This window comes from Corythoichthys intestinalis, chromosome 1 (assembly GCF_030265065.1).
Source record: "Corythoichthys intestinalis isolate RoL2023-P3 chromosome 1, ASM3026506v1, whole genome shotgun sequence".
NCBI classification, from domain to species: domain Eukaryota; kingdom Metazoa; phylum Chordata; class Actinopteri; order Syngnathiformes; family Syngnathidae; genus Corythoichthys; species Corythoichthys intestinalis.
Window position 1 is genome coordinate 62,375,895 of NC_080395.1, and position 19,278 is coordinate 62,395,172.

The 19,278-nt window shown below is 37.8% G+C and overlaps 1 protein-coding gene across 1 annotated transcript in view; it reads right to left on the reverse strand.

The window, feature by feature from the left end:
• Positions 1-19,278, reverse strand: part of smad3a (SMAD family member 3a) — a 58,595-nt gene that overhangs the window by 12,764 nt on the left and 26,553 nt on the right. The window contains exons 2-6 of the mRNA XM_057835317.1: positions 6,871-7,064; positions 6,660-6,794; positions 4,253-4,378; positions 1,089-1,301; positions 806-943 (exon numbers count right to left, since the gene is read on the reverse strand). Coding sequence (XP_057691300.1) covers positions 806-943; positions 1,089-1,301; positions 4,253-4,378; positions 6,660-6,794; positions 6,871-7,064 — 806 coding nt within the window. The remainder of the gene's footprint in view (positions 1-805; positions 944-1,088; positions 1,302-4,252; positions 4,379-6,659; positions 6,795-6,870; positions 7,065-19,278) is intronic.

A 19,278-nucleotide genomic window follows, 5' to 3' on the forward strand; every position in this document is an offset into this window, starting at 1 on the left:
AATTGAATTTAATCTTTCTTACTTTCTCTTTTCATCACTTAGTTCTAATTTATTTTTTGAAGTTTTCTTTTTCTTTTTTTAAAATTAATTTAATTTAGAATGAGTCATATTTTTATTACTCATTGCTTTTTTCCATTTTACTACGATTTAAATAAAATGTGTTCTCCAAAGAGAGATCCTTAATTCATTCCTTTTATTTAAAATTATTAATATATTTTTTTATTGCCCCTCAGGCGACACTAATACTAAATTGAATGTCAAACGAGAGCCGCAAGTGGCCCATGAGCCGCAAGTTTGAGACCAGTGTCCTACATGAATGAATGTAATAAAAACATTTAAGAAAAAAAAAATCATAATTCGTAAATGAAACGGTCATAGATTTAATTGAATTCATGCAACATCTTTAAGACTTGACTTCCAGCAATATATTAAGAACTAAACTTACAGTTCTGCATTGATATTTTAAAATACCAGTTTCTGATGTCCACTAATGGATAATATAATAAATGCAACGAACAGAGTGTATAATGTTAATACATAATTAAAGGAATATTTTTTGGGTTTGATTATTGTGCTACATTTAAACCCCATATGCAATTGCCAGGGTTTTCAGGCAGTATATAGAGGTAGGTCCACCACAATTTCGACAATGGGTAAAATATAGATTATAATAGTTTTAAATTATATATTAAAACACTTAAAAGCCAATATGCAACCAGTATTAAAGCCCACTTCATTTATCTTTTTTTTTTTTTTTTTTTTTTTTTTGAAAGGTTTTACGCTTATCTCCATTTTGAGGAATCACCTGGAGGGATCTTGCATACAGTGGCGGGGTGCCAGCCGTAGCGCTGGTTACAGTTAGGACTCTGAACGAAGATGGCGCTGTCACTGAGACACTCGGCGAACACTTCTCCTCCAATGTAATAAAGTCTGACTCCACGACCTTGAAAAAAGCAAAGACAGCTCAGTCGTCAGACAAATACCAGCAACAAGATATGAGCAGCCAATGTAGTGAGAGAGTGTCAAATGTGAAAGGTCTATTAACACTGTTGTGGCAAAAAGAATCTGATTCATTGGGGGATGCTTACCAATGTGTCTGCGCGTTAGCTCCACCGCAGCGTTGCGGTTGACGTTGGACAAAAGGCCTAGGCAGAACCGCTCCGAATTGGAAGGGTCTGTAAAACCGTCTACCGTCAGTGATGGCTGTGAAGCGTGGAAGGTCTCTCCTACTCGTTGGTTCAGCTCGTAGTAGGAAATGGAGCACCAGAAGGCTGGCTCGCAGTATGTCACAGGCTGGAGATCTGTTGGAAGGAGAGTTTAGATGAGGGCTACTTAAATTAAAATCCAAAAGGACCACAAAACTGTGTTCAATGAGTCACGGGTTCAGGTTACATGCGATAAGACTAGAATACCCAAAACAAAATGTACAGTAAATTTCTTCCATGACAACAGAAACAAATGCCAGTTGGTGTGCAATGTACTGTGTGCAGTAAAATGTAGTTTGCAGCCATGTGAAAACATCCAATCTCATCTGATCTTAGAAAGGGCTGTAATTGTGTGGGGACCACAAGTGGACAGTCGACACTACACCTGTTTAACATGAATACAATGTATACTGAAAAAAACTTTAATAGGTAGATTGCTTGAATGAACACACTGTGCGACGAAACATACAGAACTTTATACATACAGTATTTTCTATTCTGGACATTAAGAAAAATAAAAAAGAAAGAAAACACATATTCCCCTACTCCTCATTTGTATTTTGGTGTGTATACAGTAAGTATGTACTGTATGTTAGTGTTGAGTGGGTATTTATCATTTCCCCCCACCAATGAATTACAAGCATGTAAATATAAAAAAAAAAAAAAAAAAAAAAAAAAAAAAAAAAAAAAAAAAGAAAGAAAATCATCATTAACTCACTGGCTGCCATCGATAGCTTTAAATTTCTTGTGACAGGATTAAAAAAAATAAAAATAAAAAATTATGCGGATTAAATAAAATCATATTTTGAGACAATTTGGCAAAGCGCAGATAACGAGAAATGAGTCTTTTAATCTGCCATTTAGCCCCGCCTGTCATTATAGCGCTCTAGCGCCTCCATCTGGGTGATGACATTGGCAGAGTAACGATTTCAGCTTATTTAGAATTCAGCCCAGTGGGGGGGAAGATTCAGAACAACGAAAAAGCCTGCAGCACATTGGGCTGGCGTGACGCAAAAAATAACCGAGTAAATCCGCAAAATCAGCTGAATCCGCAGTCCTTCTGCATACTATAGTAATGGCTGTATTGTGAAAACGATTAGTCCGCTGACGCCACATTCGCCTTCTTCCTCAATCCGAGACCATGGCCGGAAGTCTCTCATTTTCGTAGCGGGGGAATAAAAAAAATTAAACAATAATCGATCGCTTTCACACACATCCAAGCGGTCCATTTCATTCAGAAGCATAAAATATTTCATGTAATATGAAATAAACAGATTTTTCTGTGCGCCTTGTCAAGAGTCAAGAATCTGTATTGGGCAAGGTGTCAAGAGTCAAGAATCTGCATTGCCAAGGTGATGATGCTGGAACTTTGGTTTGGTGTTGTTCCAGTGAGATTTACAAAGAAATGAAGAAAACATCAAAATTCCCATCATGCCACAGAGCTAAAACTGTTAAAGCATTCCTTGGTGAAAGACTCATCCAGTCAATGTCATGGCCTGCAAATAACCCAGACCTCAACCCTATTGAAAACCTGTGGTGGAAATTGAAAAAAAAAAAAAAAAGATCCACAGCAAGGCTCCGACCAGCAAGGATGATCTGGCAACTGCAATAGAAGAGAGTTGCCACCAAATTGATGAAAAATACTCATCAAATCCATGCCTCAGAGACTGCAAGTTTTCATAAGAGCCAGAGTTGGTGCTACTAAATACTAGAGATGCGTTTTGATTGTTATTTCTGGTGCGTTTCTCATGATTCCATATTTTTTCCTCAGAATGGAGTGATTCCATATATATTTCCCTGCATTTGCTCTATAAAAGTAACATTTACTGACCACCACATTGTTTTTTTATTCATTTCTTTTAGTGTTTCTGAATGCTAAAGGGTTGCATTTTAGAACTAATTCATTATTTTTTCAAGCTTATTGTTCTACATGATAAAATGTCTGAGTGAGTGCTCGTCCGAGACTGATGATTCCATACTTTTTGCTAGGAGTTGTATTTAATGCCTCTTAAGTGAACCATTCAAAACACTACATCACAACATTATTTCAACATCACTATGATGTAAAATTTGGTGGTGCGTCTTATAGTCAGGTGTATATGTATTTTGTATGTATATATGTATTTATAGTCCAAAATTTACAGTAGCTGAAATGTTTTCAATGAATCCCTTTGAGCTTGTCAAGTCATGACATCATCATCATTCAAAGGCATGTGATCTTACTATATGGATTTGACTTAGAAGAAAGTAATAGGAAATTGCCCCCAAAAATATGCCATTAATCTCATAGTCCTGCACTTATTTCTCAAGTTTAGAAGACGTGTAAGGTTACACGTCTCTTTGCCCCTTTATGTTGACTGTTCCCTTTTGAGATGATGAGTGTTCAAATGGCTGTGAAGCTTTCCAAGACCGCCAAAATGCTACATTGTAAAGCAGGCTCAAGGTCACAAAATAAGCCAGTTTCAGAGTGTGACTGAGTAGACAAAGCACAATGCTGATGAAGACCACATGAACATGGAGAGACCAACTAAGTGTGGAAAACATTATACTGTAGTGAGCTTGCGTCACGCAATTTCAAAATCATTTGCTGTCCCAAAAGCTTGCACCAGCCAAATAGTGGAAATTCAGGCCTCACTGGTTGGACACTGGAGTCAGAAATGGCCAAATTACATGGCACGCTACAAAAAATTCCTCTGGTTCTGGTCACCTGCAACATTTTGTCCTCAGCGTTCATGTATGGAAACAAGCTTCGTTGGGTCTGATGCTTTTTCTTTGCCAAGACCCCTGGTATTTTCCGTCCTGATCGGATAAACATCGGATATTGTCACTGATGTCTGTAAGCCTACATGATATCTTGGCTGTTTCACAGCTAACACGTTGCAAGGAAAACAAAAGGCTCTTTCATCACCTGGTTTCCTCTCACAAAAAGGAGTCAAACCAAACACAGCCTTCCCACTGGGGAGACGTTCTATCACAACGTTTGTCTGCGAGTGAGGGTGGACAGACAGAAAAGAAAACAAATGTCAAGAAACAAAAACCATCCTTACCCAAGTTATTGTGCGTGGGGGAAACAGGATTGGGCGATAGGTTCGGCGAGCCTGTGTCCATGCTGTGTGTCATCTGGTGATCGCTGGTCTCTCCATCCTCACTGAGGTAGCCTGGCGGTGGCGTTTCTGAACATGCAAATAAAGCAAATCTCATCAGTCTCAGTAAAAAATACAAATCATAGACTGACTGCACTTTTTTTTAAATGAGTGACCAATCAAGTAACCCACTAGACTGAACAAAAACAATCTGGGCAAAAAAAAAAAAAGCACAGTGATATCTATCAACTGTGTTGTGATTATGCCATTAGTGTGAGAAAGCTCATTGGGTATGCAACAAAAACATTCACTAACTTTACTTAACTGGTCCAAAGATGATCAACTACCAAATGTTTTCTAAAATGTGAAGGGTCAGGTGAAAGTCTTGACTCGAGAGCAATTTGATCTGAGCAGTGATCACGGCATGACATCATTTGCGCATCAAGGTTATTTCAGAGCTCAAAAGAGTTTTAGCTCACCATCCACGAACGAGCAAGACATTTGGGTTTGGCTAAGTGACTATTCCTCAAAAAATGTCATCTTTCTACCGCCACACTCGTGAGGATAAATGGCATGGTAGATAAATTTAATCTTTTTAAAATTTTCTTTATAACCTAAATGTTTTATTCCAAAATAGAGAAACTGCTCCATGCTGAAAAATTTGTCATTCATTCTTAGTACATGGATCACTCAGATTGGGTTGTTGATTCAATAACATTACAAAGTGTCGAGACTAGTTAGAATGTCTTTTGTGTTGTTAGGTCCAGTGTGCCTCCGTCACAGGTGAGTAAATGAAGCCAATTGTATTGTGTGTATTCTTTATTGATGAGACATTACTACTTAGCACGGAGCCCTAAGATAGTTAGCGATTATGCTAATCAGTGTTTTAAGTGTCCGTTTGTATCGTGTTTGGAGAAGCATATTAGCATTTCAGTTATTATATAGATTATATATATAAGTTGTCTAGTTTCTTTTTGTAAAGAAACCACACACATAAACCAATTCATGTAACAGCTGAGAGCAGAGGTGACCATTACATCAATCACGATCGACCAATTGATCGCAATGCTTCTGTGAGTAGTATATATATATATATATATATATATATATATATATATATATATATATATATATATTTTTTTTTTTTTTTTTTTTTTTTTTAAAGTACATGGTTAATTATGTTGTGTGAGCAGTATAACTCATACTCAAGGACGTTGTCTCCTTTAAAAGTAGATCTTGGGAGCAAAAAACAATGAGCACCCCTGGCTTAGACTTTGACTTAGAACCTTTATTACGGTTTTTCTCATTTGCTTTGGTACGTTTCTCAGATCAGAATTGAAATTCTCAAAACTATGTGTTCAATCCTTGGAACATTGTATCACTAGTGTACATCAAAAAAAGCAGTTTCTCATTTCTTTAAACAAGTTGTGGATGTTTTCCTACATCCATGCAAATGATTTGTACAGTTCTCTGCTGTTTCCTAAATTATCAGCTGCATCTGTCATGATGGTAGAAATTGATTATCATGGGTCTCTGTTGAATAGTCTCACCACTTACAACATTTAGTTGCTAGTTCATTGCATAGGTCTTTACATGCAAAATGGATGAACATGTCAAAATATGTCAACATGTGTGTGCTTATTTCTAAGGATTTTCATTACTTATTTTACGTAACTTATTTTAACCTGCCAAAATTTGTAATAGTTTGGGACAATGCGATTTTCCACAACTCCAACATAATCAAGGAATGGCTTGCAACCCACAACAGAATGGTAATGGAGTTCCTCCCACCATACTCCCCATTCCTCAATCCCATTGAATAATTTTTCTCCACATCGAGATAGCAAGTGTATGATCGCGAATGCCATGAATGCAGGATGCAGTGATATCAAAGCAAATGCCTGCAGAGGTTGGATAAGGCATTCAAAAAAATTATTTCCACACCGTATAGCATTGTTTTGCTCCTTGTGCAACGTGTTTTGAGAAATGCACAAACTGTTTTGAGAATTCCAATTCTGATCTGGGAAACATACTAAATTGAGAAAAACTGTAAAAACATTGACATGTTTTATGTACTTAAAACAGAACAGTTGTGAACTTCAGTTAAGTCAAGAAGCTGCAGTACAATATTATTTCTAAAGGAAATAGTCATCAATTTTGTCTTCATTGTTACTTACAACATGCCTAAACCAAGTTAAATTGTGAAGGCAATTGAAAAAAAGTGACATTTATAAGATTAATAGTTTAATTAATCGTCTGATTAATCGATCATAAAAATAATCATTTGTTGCAGCCCTAATATACAGTAGCGTGCCATCAAGGCCAAGCATCTACTGTTGTACATGTACGTAGGAGATGGACAGAAAATCACCTGGTATATAGTTGCTTTGTGGCTCAATACCAGCAGGGAAGTTGGTGTTTTCGGGAATTGAATGGCTGTAGTCATCCAGAGGTGGAAATTCACTGGGAATCTCTGTGTGTCTGGGCACCAGCACAGGTGGGAGGACTGTATGACACGCATACACATTAGAAAGTACCAAAACAAAAAACAAAATTGTCTGACACAGGGATGACCGTCTTACCTGGGGTCTCTACTCTCTGGTAGTGGTAGGGATTTACGCATACCTCATCCTTTTTTGTGTGAAATGCGTATTCGCACAGCTCCACTGCTCGCAGTTCATGGTGGGACTGCAGGTCGGGCCAACGCCACAAACGACAGTAGATGACATGGGGCAGGCCTTTTCTGTGAGAGACCTGCAGACGGCCATCCAGAGACCTGCAATACGGAGGGATGAGAGAACAGTCGTTATTATGAGTGCTGAGTGATGCAGCAGAAATTATAAACCACTACGTCAAAAAGGACTTTTGTTATGTTGTATAATATGATGGAGGTCATAACGAGCGGTACTTTAGTCCTAGAGATTGACACAATGGGGTTAGAACTGATAACCTGCGAGCAAAGCGACCCGCACAACGATAACCACATATATCTTATGCAAGAATTGATTCGTGCCCCCATTTGTTGCTTATTGGCAGTCACAGAAATACTTAGCTAGAGGCTTCATATGACCATTGAATTCAACAGCTAGAAAGCTCAGCGAATCGTCATTTTGGTAAGCCATTGTGCACTAAGTAAAGCTCAAGCCTTTGAATTTTCTATAGCTTAAATGTTTTCATCATAGAAGGAAGAGTGTGGCTCCAAAACTATGTATAATTAATACAAAGAAATATAATGTCACTCAGGCACAGTCTTCCAAGGGTGTAGGAGTGAGTTAGATTTTGGGGAAAAGTTGGCAATGACTCAAAGTTGAAAACAAGAAGTCCTGTAATTGAAAATTCAACCAAAATGTAGCGAGCAACTTTTTAAAACCATGGTATACCATCTATCTGGTAATGGGAAGATGGAGCATACACTCGAGTTTTTTATGATGGAAATGAGTGACCTAAGTGAAGAAACCACGTCTCCAGAGCACATGTGTGATATCAAATGTCATAAATGATGAAACCGCATGTGACAGGATTTCCTGTCATTGCATCTTACAGTCTTGAACACTGAAATTAAGATCAAATGTTTGGGGCCTCTCCAGAGACCACAATAGGACAACAAAAAGTGTTGTTTCCACGTACTAAGGTGTTTTTACATTTTCTTTGAGCTAGACTCACATGCACTAACATGCCCACGTATGACCTGCTATCCAAACAAATAACCGAGCTGCTCGAGTTAAAAAAACACCTCTCTGGGAATATTACTAGAGCTCTATTATTTACCTGGACAAGGCTATGGTCAGCTAAATTTTATATGCAGGATATCTTAATATCCTTAATATCCAGACGGAAGTTTATAATTACAGGAGAATTTTACATATTACCCATACATTCAAGTGCAAAAGTTCATTCTAGTTCTCTGAGGTATAGTGTGTATGGAAACTGGGTGGGGCATTTGTTTTCACCACAGTCTTTAAGAGGGATGGTAATCAGCTGAGTTTCACTTCATAGCAGCACAGGGGCACTGGCATATAAACCTTGATTAAATTACTTAGGTTAAATTACTATAAATTACGTGGCAAAATACCATTTAGGACTGGGGACACAAAATATCAAAGTGACAAAAGCTGAATAATGAAAAATCAATCATATTTTGAAGGCAACGTCACTTTTAAATATGCTTTTTAAAAGTGTATTTTTATAAAAATGTGAGGGGATAGATAATAGATAATCAGACAGAAAGACAGACAGACAGACAGACAGATACACGGCTGGCCAAAAGTATTGGCACTCCTGTAATTCTGTCAGATAATGCTCAATTTCCCCCAGAAAATGATTGCAATTACAAATGCTTTGGTAGTAATACAGTGGGGCAAATAAGTATTTAGTCAACCACCAATTGTGCAAGTTCTCCTACTTGAAAAGATTAGAGAGGCCTGTCATTGTTAACAAGGGTAAACCTCAACCATGAGAGACAGAATGTGGAAAAAAACCCAGAAAATTACATTGTTTGATTTTTAAAGAATTTATTTCTAAATTAGAGTATATATATATATATATATACATATATATATATTAGGCCTGAACGATATATCGTTTAAACATCGCCATCGCGATGTGCGCATGCGCAATAGTCCCATTGCAAGGACGTGCGATAGTTTTTTCATTTCATTTTTTTTAATCCACAAACGTTTGTTTTGAGGAAGGAGAGGGAAGGAGAGCGCACAGCTTCTCTTTCCCTCCAGCAAGTCAGCGGCTCCTCTCCCTCCCCCCGCGGCAGCGGAGTGGAGGGAGGAGGGGCCGAACAGCAGAGCGGAGGGAGGAGGGGCCGTTCTCAAAGTGAAAGCAAGAAAGCAACACGTTGAAGCAAGGAAACGAGGCAAGACCGTCTCCAAAAGGAGTTTTGGAAGTATTTTGGCAAGAAAAAGACTATAAGGGACAAAAAACAGCCCTGTCGACAGTGCCTTGCCATGGTTGCATCAACAAGAAGTAATCTGTCGAACATGTGGGACCATTTAAAACGCAGGTATCTATGCATTCCTGCTAAGACCTTCCCATCAGAGCCTTTTTAGTACAGGTGGGAACATTGTTACGTGCCAACGTTCTTGTCTCAAGCCTGCAATAGTGGATAAACTAGTAGTCTTGGCCAAAAACCTATGAGACCCAGTTGAGAATTGCTGAGCAAGGAAGGTGGACGATATGCAGACAAATACATAACACAGCTGGAGGAATGTCTTTTCTTCTTTTTATTCATGTGACCGCTATCAGGAAGGCAGGAAATTTGGTTCTGTTATTCATCAGTTATTTGCAGTTATTCAGGTCAATTATTTACAAGTTCAATTGAGTTTCTGTTTCTTTTATATTTAAATTTATTGTAAATCGTATTTTTCAAATAATTATATAGTACTGCTGCACATAAAGTTTTGACACTTAATATTTTTGTTTAAATATTTTTACAACTTTTTTGCCGTTTTGCAGTTTTATATTGTAATATTTTGTGTAAACAGCTCAGGGGACTAATGCACTTGCACTTTTATTAGTCAGATTTAATATTTAAGTTCAAATATGTTGACAACTTTGTTGTTTTACTGAGGTTTTTATTTATTGTTATAGTTTGTGAACAACTCTTTTATTTGTCATATTTAATATTTTTGTTCAAATATGTTTACAACTTTGTTGTTATTTTACAGAAGTTTTTATTTATTGTTATATTTTGTCAAAAACTTAGGGGACTAATGCACCTGCTGTTTATTTATCATTTAATGTATTTGCTGCTGTTGAAGTGTAAAATATTGTGTTCAATAAATGATCTATTTTGTGCAGACATGGCTTCCTGGATCCCTTCATAAAGCAATCTTCATCATTCACAAATGAAACGGTATTATATGAATACACTGTGGTCACGGTGTGTCAAGTAAAGTATTTCCAAACAGCTATTCAAGTCATCTAGTGAAAATTTCTTTAAAAAAGATTAAAAAATATATATATAATATCGCAATATAATATCGCAATATATTGCAAACCTCAAAAAAATTGCAACAATAGTTTTTTCCAATATCGTTCAGGCCTAATATATATATTTATATATATATATATATATATATATATATATATATATATATACATACACACACACATACATACTGTATATATATATATTTTATATATATATATTTTTTTTCATTCTCTTTTGTGTTTTTTCATTGCAAGCAAAATAAATGAAGATATTACTACCAAAGCATCTGTAATTGCAATCATTTTCTGTGAGAAATCGAGCATTATCTGACAGAATTACAGGGGCGCCAATACTTTTGGCCAGCACTGTAGATATTTTAATTTGAATTCTTAATGATTAGAATTACAACAATATTTATTTGATAATATTTATTTGGTGTTGACATTTCAACAATGCACAACATGAAATAAGATTAAACACAAAATCTTTAACTTAACTTACTAAACAGTAAAGAGTTTTTTCAAAATGCTAATAATATTCTTTTATTGGTTCAAAGACACTCCCTTTGTACTTCATTTTCACTATTTGTATTATTTTTGGTGTTCTGTCGCTTTCACTTGTGGCCGGATGGTAATTGAAGGTATCATTTTGTTCCTCTTGAATGCACCCTAATGCAGTCGTGTCACCATTAGCAAAGAGAGGCAGGTTGTGGTTGCCCACATACAGGAACAAGAGAAAAAGAAAAGGTTCCAATGATGGAAAGACAGCCTGGTAGAGCTGTTTCAGCTGCAAGATCTAAAGGTGGGGAGTAAATGTTACCGGTGCTTTTTCACAACGCCAACACATCCGAATTCACCGCTGGTGTGTACTTGAGAAGTACCCACTATTGAGATTTTTGCTTGCGCCAGAGCAATTTTCGGTTTCAATATTATTATTTCAGTGAAAAAAACGTGTTTCAAGACGAAACATTTGCTGTCACATTTTCACTATAAATTTTCAACCAGCAAATTTACGGCGCATCTTTAACTAAAACCTTTGAGAAGAAAGATTGTTCTCTGTGAAACTAATGCAAAGTAGCTAAAAAGTTGACAAATTGAATAAACCTCCTGCTGACAAGAGGGAAAGATGGAAAATACATTAGCAAAAAGGAAAAGTACAAGGAAGAAAAACATTCTCATAAAACCATTAATCTGAGTAATAACAACAATTCAAATTGTGGTTATGAAAAGACCTCTCTTAAATAACCTCTGCAAACTGGAAATCAGGGACGGATATTGTTCACGTTCTGATGTACGGTGTTTCCTTAGTCTTTTTGAACAAGAAAAATTGAGTGAAGATGTGTGAAATGATTTGATCTCTTTGGTATGCGTCTTATGTCCCTGTTGCTGCGTGGGTGTCTGCTTGGACCAGACTCTGCGTGGGCTCACACAGACATGCACAAAAGGCAGTGGCATTAGTGGCTGCCGTGTTGTCCCGGTTTGCTTTATTCGCTTTGTGTCCCTTTTATGTCATACACTTCCAAGCCAAGGTCAATAGATGCATCATATACTGTATTTAGTCAAATTCATTTAACCAATGCTCACACAGCAACACGATCAGTGTAATGCCTCAAAAATGATTTTCAAACAAAGCAGTCAATTTGAAATCTCTAACCCTAACAAAACTAAGATTGTACTGTGCATTGTTACACAACTATATTATTTTCTATATTGTGTTTTTGTATCAAAGCAAGAATCCTTATCAAGATAATGGTGTGATACAAGTAATATTAATAGTAACACTCATCAAAACATTGCTGCAGGATCGGAGATTCAGCCTACGTGAAAACTCATGAAAGTTTCTCCTCGCTACCAAACTGAGCCAAACACCGTCAACATGAAATCCAGAAGAACAGACAGGTCCAGACACACACTATGTGCCCTTCATTCCACATACTCATGTTGTGAGGACATTGAAGATGCTGACGAGGAACGCCAGTAAAGCATTAGTATCACGCTTCAACTTGCTGCTGAGAGGAAGAAGTGGAAGCACATATATAATATATGTTGTATAAAAAACAACAACCTGCTGGCATGTTTGGAGGCAGGGGGCGGGTAGGGGAACAAATGCAGAAATGTGCTTGTGATGGTGTTGAATTAAAGTTGTGGGCTCTCAAGAATCCAAAAAGTACAAAAAAGTAGCGCAAAAAACCCCCCGATCCCATTCCAATGGACAGAAAACACATTTATTTTGAAAGTACTGTACAGTTGTGGTCAAAAGTTTACATACATTTGTGAAGAACATAATGTCATGGCTCTCTTGAGTTTCCAGTTATTTCTACAACTCTGATTTTTCTCTGATAGAGTGATTGGAGCAGATACTTCTTTGTCACAAAAAACATTCATGAAGTTTGGTTCTTTTATGACTTTATTATGGGTGAACAGAAAAAAGTGATCAAATCTGTTGGGTCAAAACTATACATACAGCAGCGCTAATATTTGGTAACATGTCCCTTGGCCATTTTCACTTCAATTAGGCGCTTTTGGTAGCCATCCACAGCTTCTGGCAAGCTTCTGGTTGAATCTTTGACCACTCCTCTTGAGAGAATTAGTGCACATGTACTTGTTTCTTCAGCATTGTCCACAAGTTCTCAATGGGGTTTAAGTCAGGACTTTGGGAAGGCCGTTCGAAAACCTTAATTCTAGCCTGATTTAGCCATTCCATTACCACTTTTGATGTGTGTTTGGGTCATTGTCCTGTTAGAACACCCAACTGCGCCCAAGACCCAATCTTCGGGCTGATGACGTTAGGTTATCTTGAAGAATTTGAAGATAATCCTCCTTCTTCATTATCCCATTTACTCTCTGTAAAGCACCAGTTCCATTGGCAGCAAAACAGCCCCACAGCATAATACTACCACCACCGTGCTTGACGGTAGGCATGGTGTACTTGGGGTTTCTCCTCCAAACATATTGCTGGACATTGTGGCCAAACAGCTCGATTTTTGTTTCGTCTGACCACAGAACTTTCCTCCAGAAGGTCTTATCTTTGTCCATGTGATCAGCAGCAAACTTAAGTCGAGCCTTAAGGTGCCGCTTTTGGAGCAAGGGCTTCCTACTTGCACGGCAGCCTCTCAGTCCATGGAGATGCAAAACACGCTTGACTGTGGACACTGACACCTGTGTTCCAGCAGCTTCTAATTCTTGGCAGATCTGCTTTTTGGTGATTCTCGGTTGAATCTTCACCCTCCTGACCAATTTTCTCTCAGCAGCAGGTGATAGTGTGCGTTTTCTTCCTGATCGTGGCAGTGACAAAACAGTGCCATGCACTTTATACTTACAAACAATTGTTTGCACTGTTGCTCTTGGGACCTGCAGCTGCTTTGAAATGGCTCCAAGTGACTTTCCTGACTTGTTCAAGTCAATGATCCGCTTTTTCAGATCCATGTATGTATATTTTTGACCCAGCAGATTTGATCACTTTTTCTGTTAACCCATAATAAAGTCATAAAAGAACCAAACTTCATGAATGTTTTTTGTGACAAAGTATCTGTATCTGTTCCAATCACTCTATCGGAGAAAAATCAGAGTTGTAGAAATAACTGGAAAATCAAGGGAGCCATGACATTATGTTCTTCACAAGTGTATGTAAACTTTTGACCACAACTGTATAACAGCAAGACGTGAATGCAGTCATTGATTAAGTAGGTTAAAAAATTTTATGCAAACATTTACTTTCTGCAGTGGTTACAGATGTACGGTAAATACAGTATTGTCTTTCAACTAGTTTTCAATACAGTACTATGAAACCTTACAGGTCGAAATGATTACCGTATTTTTCTGACTACAAGTGGCACCTGAGTATAAGTTGCACCAGCCATAAAATGCCCAACGAAGAGGGAAAAAAACATATATAAGTCGCACCGGAGTATAAGTCGCATTTTGGGGGAAATTAACTTGATAAAATCCAACACATAGAACAGATATGTCATCTTGAAAGGCAATTTAATATAAAAATACAATATAGAATAACATGCTGAATACGTGTAGAGTGCATGAACAACGAAATGCGAATATACTGTCCTCACCAGGACGCTACGGCTCGGTCCTGGCTATAAAGCGAGCTAAACTCCCAAATGACGATGCTGGACATCCGTATAATTTGCTGAATCAATTTCGCCCTCGATACCAAACAGGTTCGCATCAACGTAAATAAATGATAATTAGGTGCTATTACAGCAATGACACAAACGGTTAGCATGCGTTTGCTAGCATTAGCACATCGTTCAAACAACCACACAACTGGCTCTAAGTGTCCGATCGCGGTTGGAAAACACACAACAACAACAACAACAGAAAAAATGATACACACAGGCGTTGCCTCTGTAGAGATATTTTACTAGCATAAGCAATGAACGTAGGTTCGCAGCCATGTTTCTCTCTCGCTAACTCGACCACTCACTCAGAGTGCGTAGCTGTCAGTCTTTTACTTGCGTGTGAGCGCTCTTCTTCACGTAAACGAATGCGAGTGTGCCCCCACGTGGGCGTGAAGGCGCCACAAACTAAAAGCATGCATTTTAATATAAAAAAGTCAATAATACAATTGAACACACATTACCAAAGGTAGAACGCGAACGTGGCCAGAGCTATCAAGAGTTATTCAGATAACTATAGCATAAAGAACATGCTAACAAGTTTACCAAACCACCAGTGTCACTCCAAAACACCAAAATAACATGTGAAATGATATCATAATGTGTTAATAACTTCACACATAAGTTGCTCCTGAGTATAAGTCGCAACCCCAGCCAAACTATGAAAAAAAGTGCGACTTATAGTCCGACAAATACGGTAAATCAAATATTTCATCAAACGATCCAGCTCATTATTGCATGTAAATTATAATAGTAAAAATGTGTCTCAGAAACTAGAATGCCAGATAAAATCAATAAAAAATTAATGTTTTACGCAAAAAGTAAGACTTGTTCATTTCTATGCAGTCAGTACTGATTGCAACCTGTAATGGAAGCTGAGCAAAATTACACTAAATTAACATTATTAGGGAATTTACAGTTTATCTATGAAAATTGGGTGTCATTTGTAAAATATGACAAGGTTAGCTGTGTTTGTAAGTGAATGTTTATACATGCAACCCAGTGTGACGTCTCAAAGCCTAAGCTCAGATGCAGCAGATTGAACCTAAAATACTTTAGTAGAAGAGCCAAAGAAATCCAAAAGACACAAACATGTGTAGAGATTTAGGTGTATCCAAACTAGTGCTGGGGGGAAAAAATCGATATTGCAATAAATTGTTGCACTCTCTATCACAATAAATAATCGATAGACTGACGGCAAGTATCGATATTTTATTACAACACACATAATGGATTTACCCCATTGTGTTGTCATTGTCAGTACTTAAATCTCTTCTGTCCTTTTTTTGGGGCACTATTCTCATAAACAGGTGTAAAGTGGCCGGCTGGTGTGGAGTTGATGGTAAAAGAAGACAATAGACAATAGACGAACAGATGCAAGAATGGCGGAAAATGCAAACACAGAAAAACAAATCAAGTAAGTTGCTACTGATGTTTCAGTAGCAACAGTGATTACATTCACATGACTATAGAGGCAGTCCGGTACAATGCAAAATTAAGTTGATATTGACTTTTCAGTACCAGAAAGCAGTGCACTGTCCAGGTTTACATAAAACACGTTATTAATGTTCATGCTCAATAATTGTCTAGCTATGCAGTGTTTACTATTATAACACTAGTGCAGTGAGGCACTATGCCTATTCACGTTTCTTTGGACATTGTACAAATTGTGGCATTAAATAAATGCATAATTACAGCCGTTTTCCTTTTAAAGGGTAATTTTTTCCTTTTCAATCACATGTATCGGGATATATCGTTGAAGAATTTTCTTACAATATATCAAACATCCTAGATATTGTGCATTGTGATGTTGTTTCAGAAATATCTTACAACATATCGTACATCATACATATTGTGTATCGTGATATTATCATTATCGTGGGACACATATCATCACAGTATCAAATCGTGAGTTACTTGTATCTTTTGACAAGGACTATGTTAGAACGTAAAGGATTTTGTGCGAAACCTATAAACACTCAAGAGTGTTAGATGTTTCTGTCTGTTGCGTCAACGTGATTTTACATCTAAATAAATATAAAAACAAATCCATGTAGTAAAAGTGTATATAAACATGCAAGGGGGGAGCAATTTGGGGATTGCCAAAAAAAAAAGAAAGAAAGAGGGTTGTACTGGACAAAAGGCCTGGCAGGGTGCCTTAACAGCTCAGGGCAGCTCAGAGTGTCTGGGCCCCTTGACCCCCATCCACCCCTATTTCCCCCTTCTTCTCCGTCTGTCTCACTTCCCAGTGCGTACCTACAGCCCCACACTGAGAGGAGGTTGTGTTTGGGACGGCAAAGGATGGGGGTCATAGCGCTGAAGTTGCCATTGTGCTTCTGCCGTCTTTGAAAGGTCCTACAGCTCACTACCATCAGCTTTACAGCCAGGTTGTATTTAGTAGGTAAATGACCTTTAATGACACCACTACAAGAATCACATTTTGTGGTAGTGGTGGTGGGACTGATGGTTCATAAACAGCATTCCTTGAAAGTCCTAGCACAGGAGTTGAACAAAATAACTAACACACAAAACATTTAAATTCAAGATCAATAATGGAGTTCCGCTTCTTTTCCAGATTTCTGTACAGGCAAATACTTTCGGTAGTCAGTGGTACATTTGCCCGATTTCGGCGCAGGCAAAGTGGAAACGATTCCCATTCAGTGGCGATGTGATTTTGAGTGCAAATGGTTGTCTGTCTCTGTGTGTGCCCTAAAACTGAATTACGACTAAGTTTAGGATGTAGTCTGCCTTTCGCCTGAAGGCAGCTGGCTTAGGCTTCAGCAGTCTGCGACCCTGACAAGGTTAAATGGATGGATGGGAATACTATAAGTGTAAATTTCCACTCAGTTATTGTGTGAGTGTAAATAATTGTCTGTCTGTTCATGTGAGCTGTGATCGACTTGCCGCCATTCCAGGTTGGTTTACCTTTTTTTTTTTTTTTTTTTTTTTTTTTTTTTTTTGCCAAAGTCAGCTTCAACAAGATACACATGCTTTAATGTAAAATGGGTGGAAGTTTGGACGACATGGAACTACTGTACATACCCTGTTTATCATCATTTACAAACTACTAGGGGTATAATAATTCATCCATCTAAACTGATACATCGATTGGTTAAGCACAATCGAATCAAATCGATCAAAGTGCTAAACATCGATCAATATCGTCATCTTGGGGCAAAAGGTGAACTACACGCTGATGGTGTTTAATAAATTCATGGACAGTCAATTGCATTTACAAAAGGACCCGATTGATTTCGAAGGAAGTCATCCACCTGTATTAAGAAAACATCTGAATAATTTTGGACAGAACTTTTTCACAAGATGGTACACTTTTCCAACCAAGGGTTTAGCCGGATATAAATAATTTTGGCCTTAACTTTACTGTGTTCTGCCACGCACTCCACTTATTTTGAAATTTGGAATCTGGACAGCCACCTCAAAAAATTGCCAGCCCAACATTTTCACAGAAACTGTGTGAATAATATGAGGTTATGTGATTGAGACAGCTTGGTTACATCTTACTGTAGTCTTCCACAGCAACTTTCTACATTTTCTAATATTTCTAGATTATATCCCCACAAAACAGGCCCAACCAATAGCCTAGAAACAAGAATAACGTACGTAAAGCAAATGCATTCAGTATCTCACAGGTGAAAAGTTTCAATTTCTCTTTGAAAGAAAAACAAAACAAAAAGACCAAAGTTGAATTTATATTCAAGAAGAGTGATTTCTTTAAATGTTCATAAAATTGCAATTGCCAGCGAGTTGTTTCATGTCTATAAGAGTCAGATGGTTATAATTTTTTCTCTCTCATGTGGAAATACTTCATTGTCATATGGAAATGTACTGATTCACTCAACTCTCTCCAGACTGGCCTGGCCAATACAGTATGTCTTGTGGTTTCATATGTCACATTTGGCCATCCTTCTTGGTCCCAACACTCTCCGAACCAGTGATATCACCTGTGGGACACAGTGAATCCGGCTTTCGCTCCCACTCAATTACTGGTTCCTTTCCCTCAGCACCCCTTTCTTTTTTAAGGAAAAGGAACATCTAATAGCTTTTCCAGCAACGGTGGGTTGTGTGTGTGGAATACGTTCCCATGGTTCACTTGCACCACTGGAGGAATGTACTCGAAAGCCAAGATGTGCAAATGCTACTTTTCCGGGAATTGAAAGAAATTATACTACTGTCATCTTAAAAGTTAAAGATCTGAAATAATCAACAACAATTATTTAAGTTGCTAAATAGAGTTATACTTGTATAGCACCTTTCCACATTCAAGTCCCTCAAAGCACTTTACACTACATCCCATCCACCTATTGGTGACACATCACCAGCAGTTATCACCAGAAGCAAACTGCGGCTCAGAATCTCGCTCAAGGATACTTTGACAAGTTCATCAGGGCGGAGAATCAAACCCAAGATTCTGCAAGCCAAGAGTAACGACATTTATTTTTTAAACAGCAAGCAATTTTGAAAGGAATATATCATCCAACATCTGTATTAGACATCCAGCTACTTAAGTGACATTTCCATTCTAAAAACCAGAAACTGAGATGAATGGCTTTCATTACATTAGCAATGTAAGTGTGCCCACAATGCCCCCCTAAAATACATATTCTCATATATTATCTTGGAAACAGACAGCTAGTCCATCTCAGAAAGTTGCTGTTTGCTAACTGCGTGGAGAACAGATAGTTAAATTCCAGCAACGGCCTGCTGAATTTCAGCAGAAGCCATGGGCTTGCCTGGCTGGCAATTTACATCATCCGGTATTTACAGTATACTGGGGATGTCCCGATCCCATATTTTTGCACCCGAGTCCGAGTCACCTGATTTTGAGGATCTGCCGATACTGAGTCCTAATCCGATACCGAAAAAAAAAAAAAAAGTTCCAAACATGTTACAGTATTG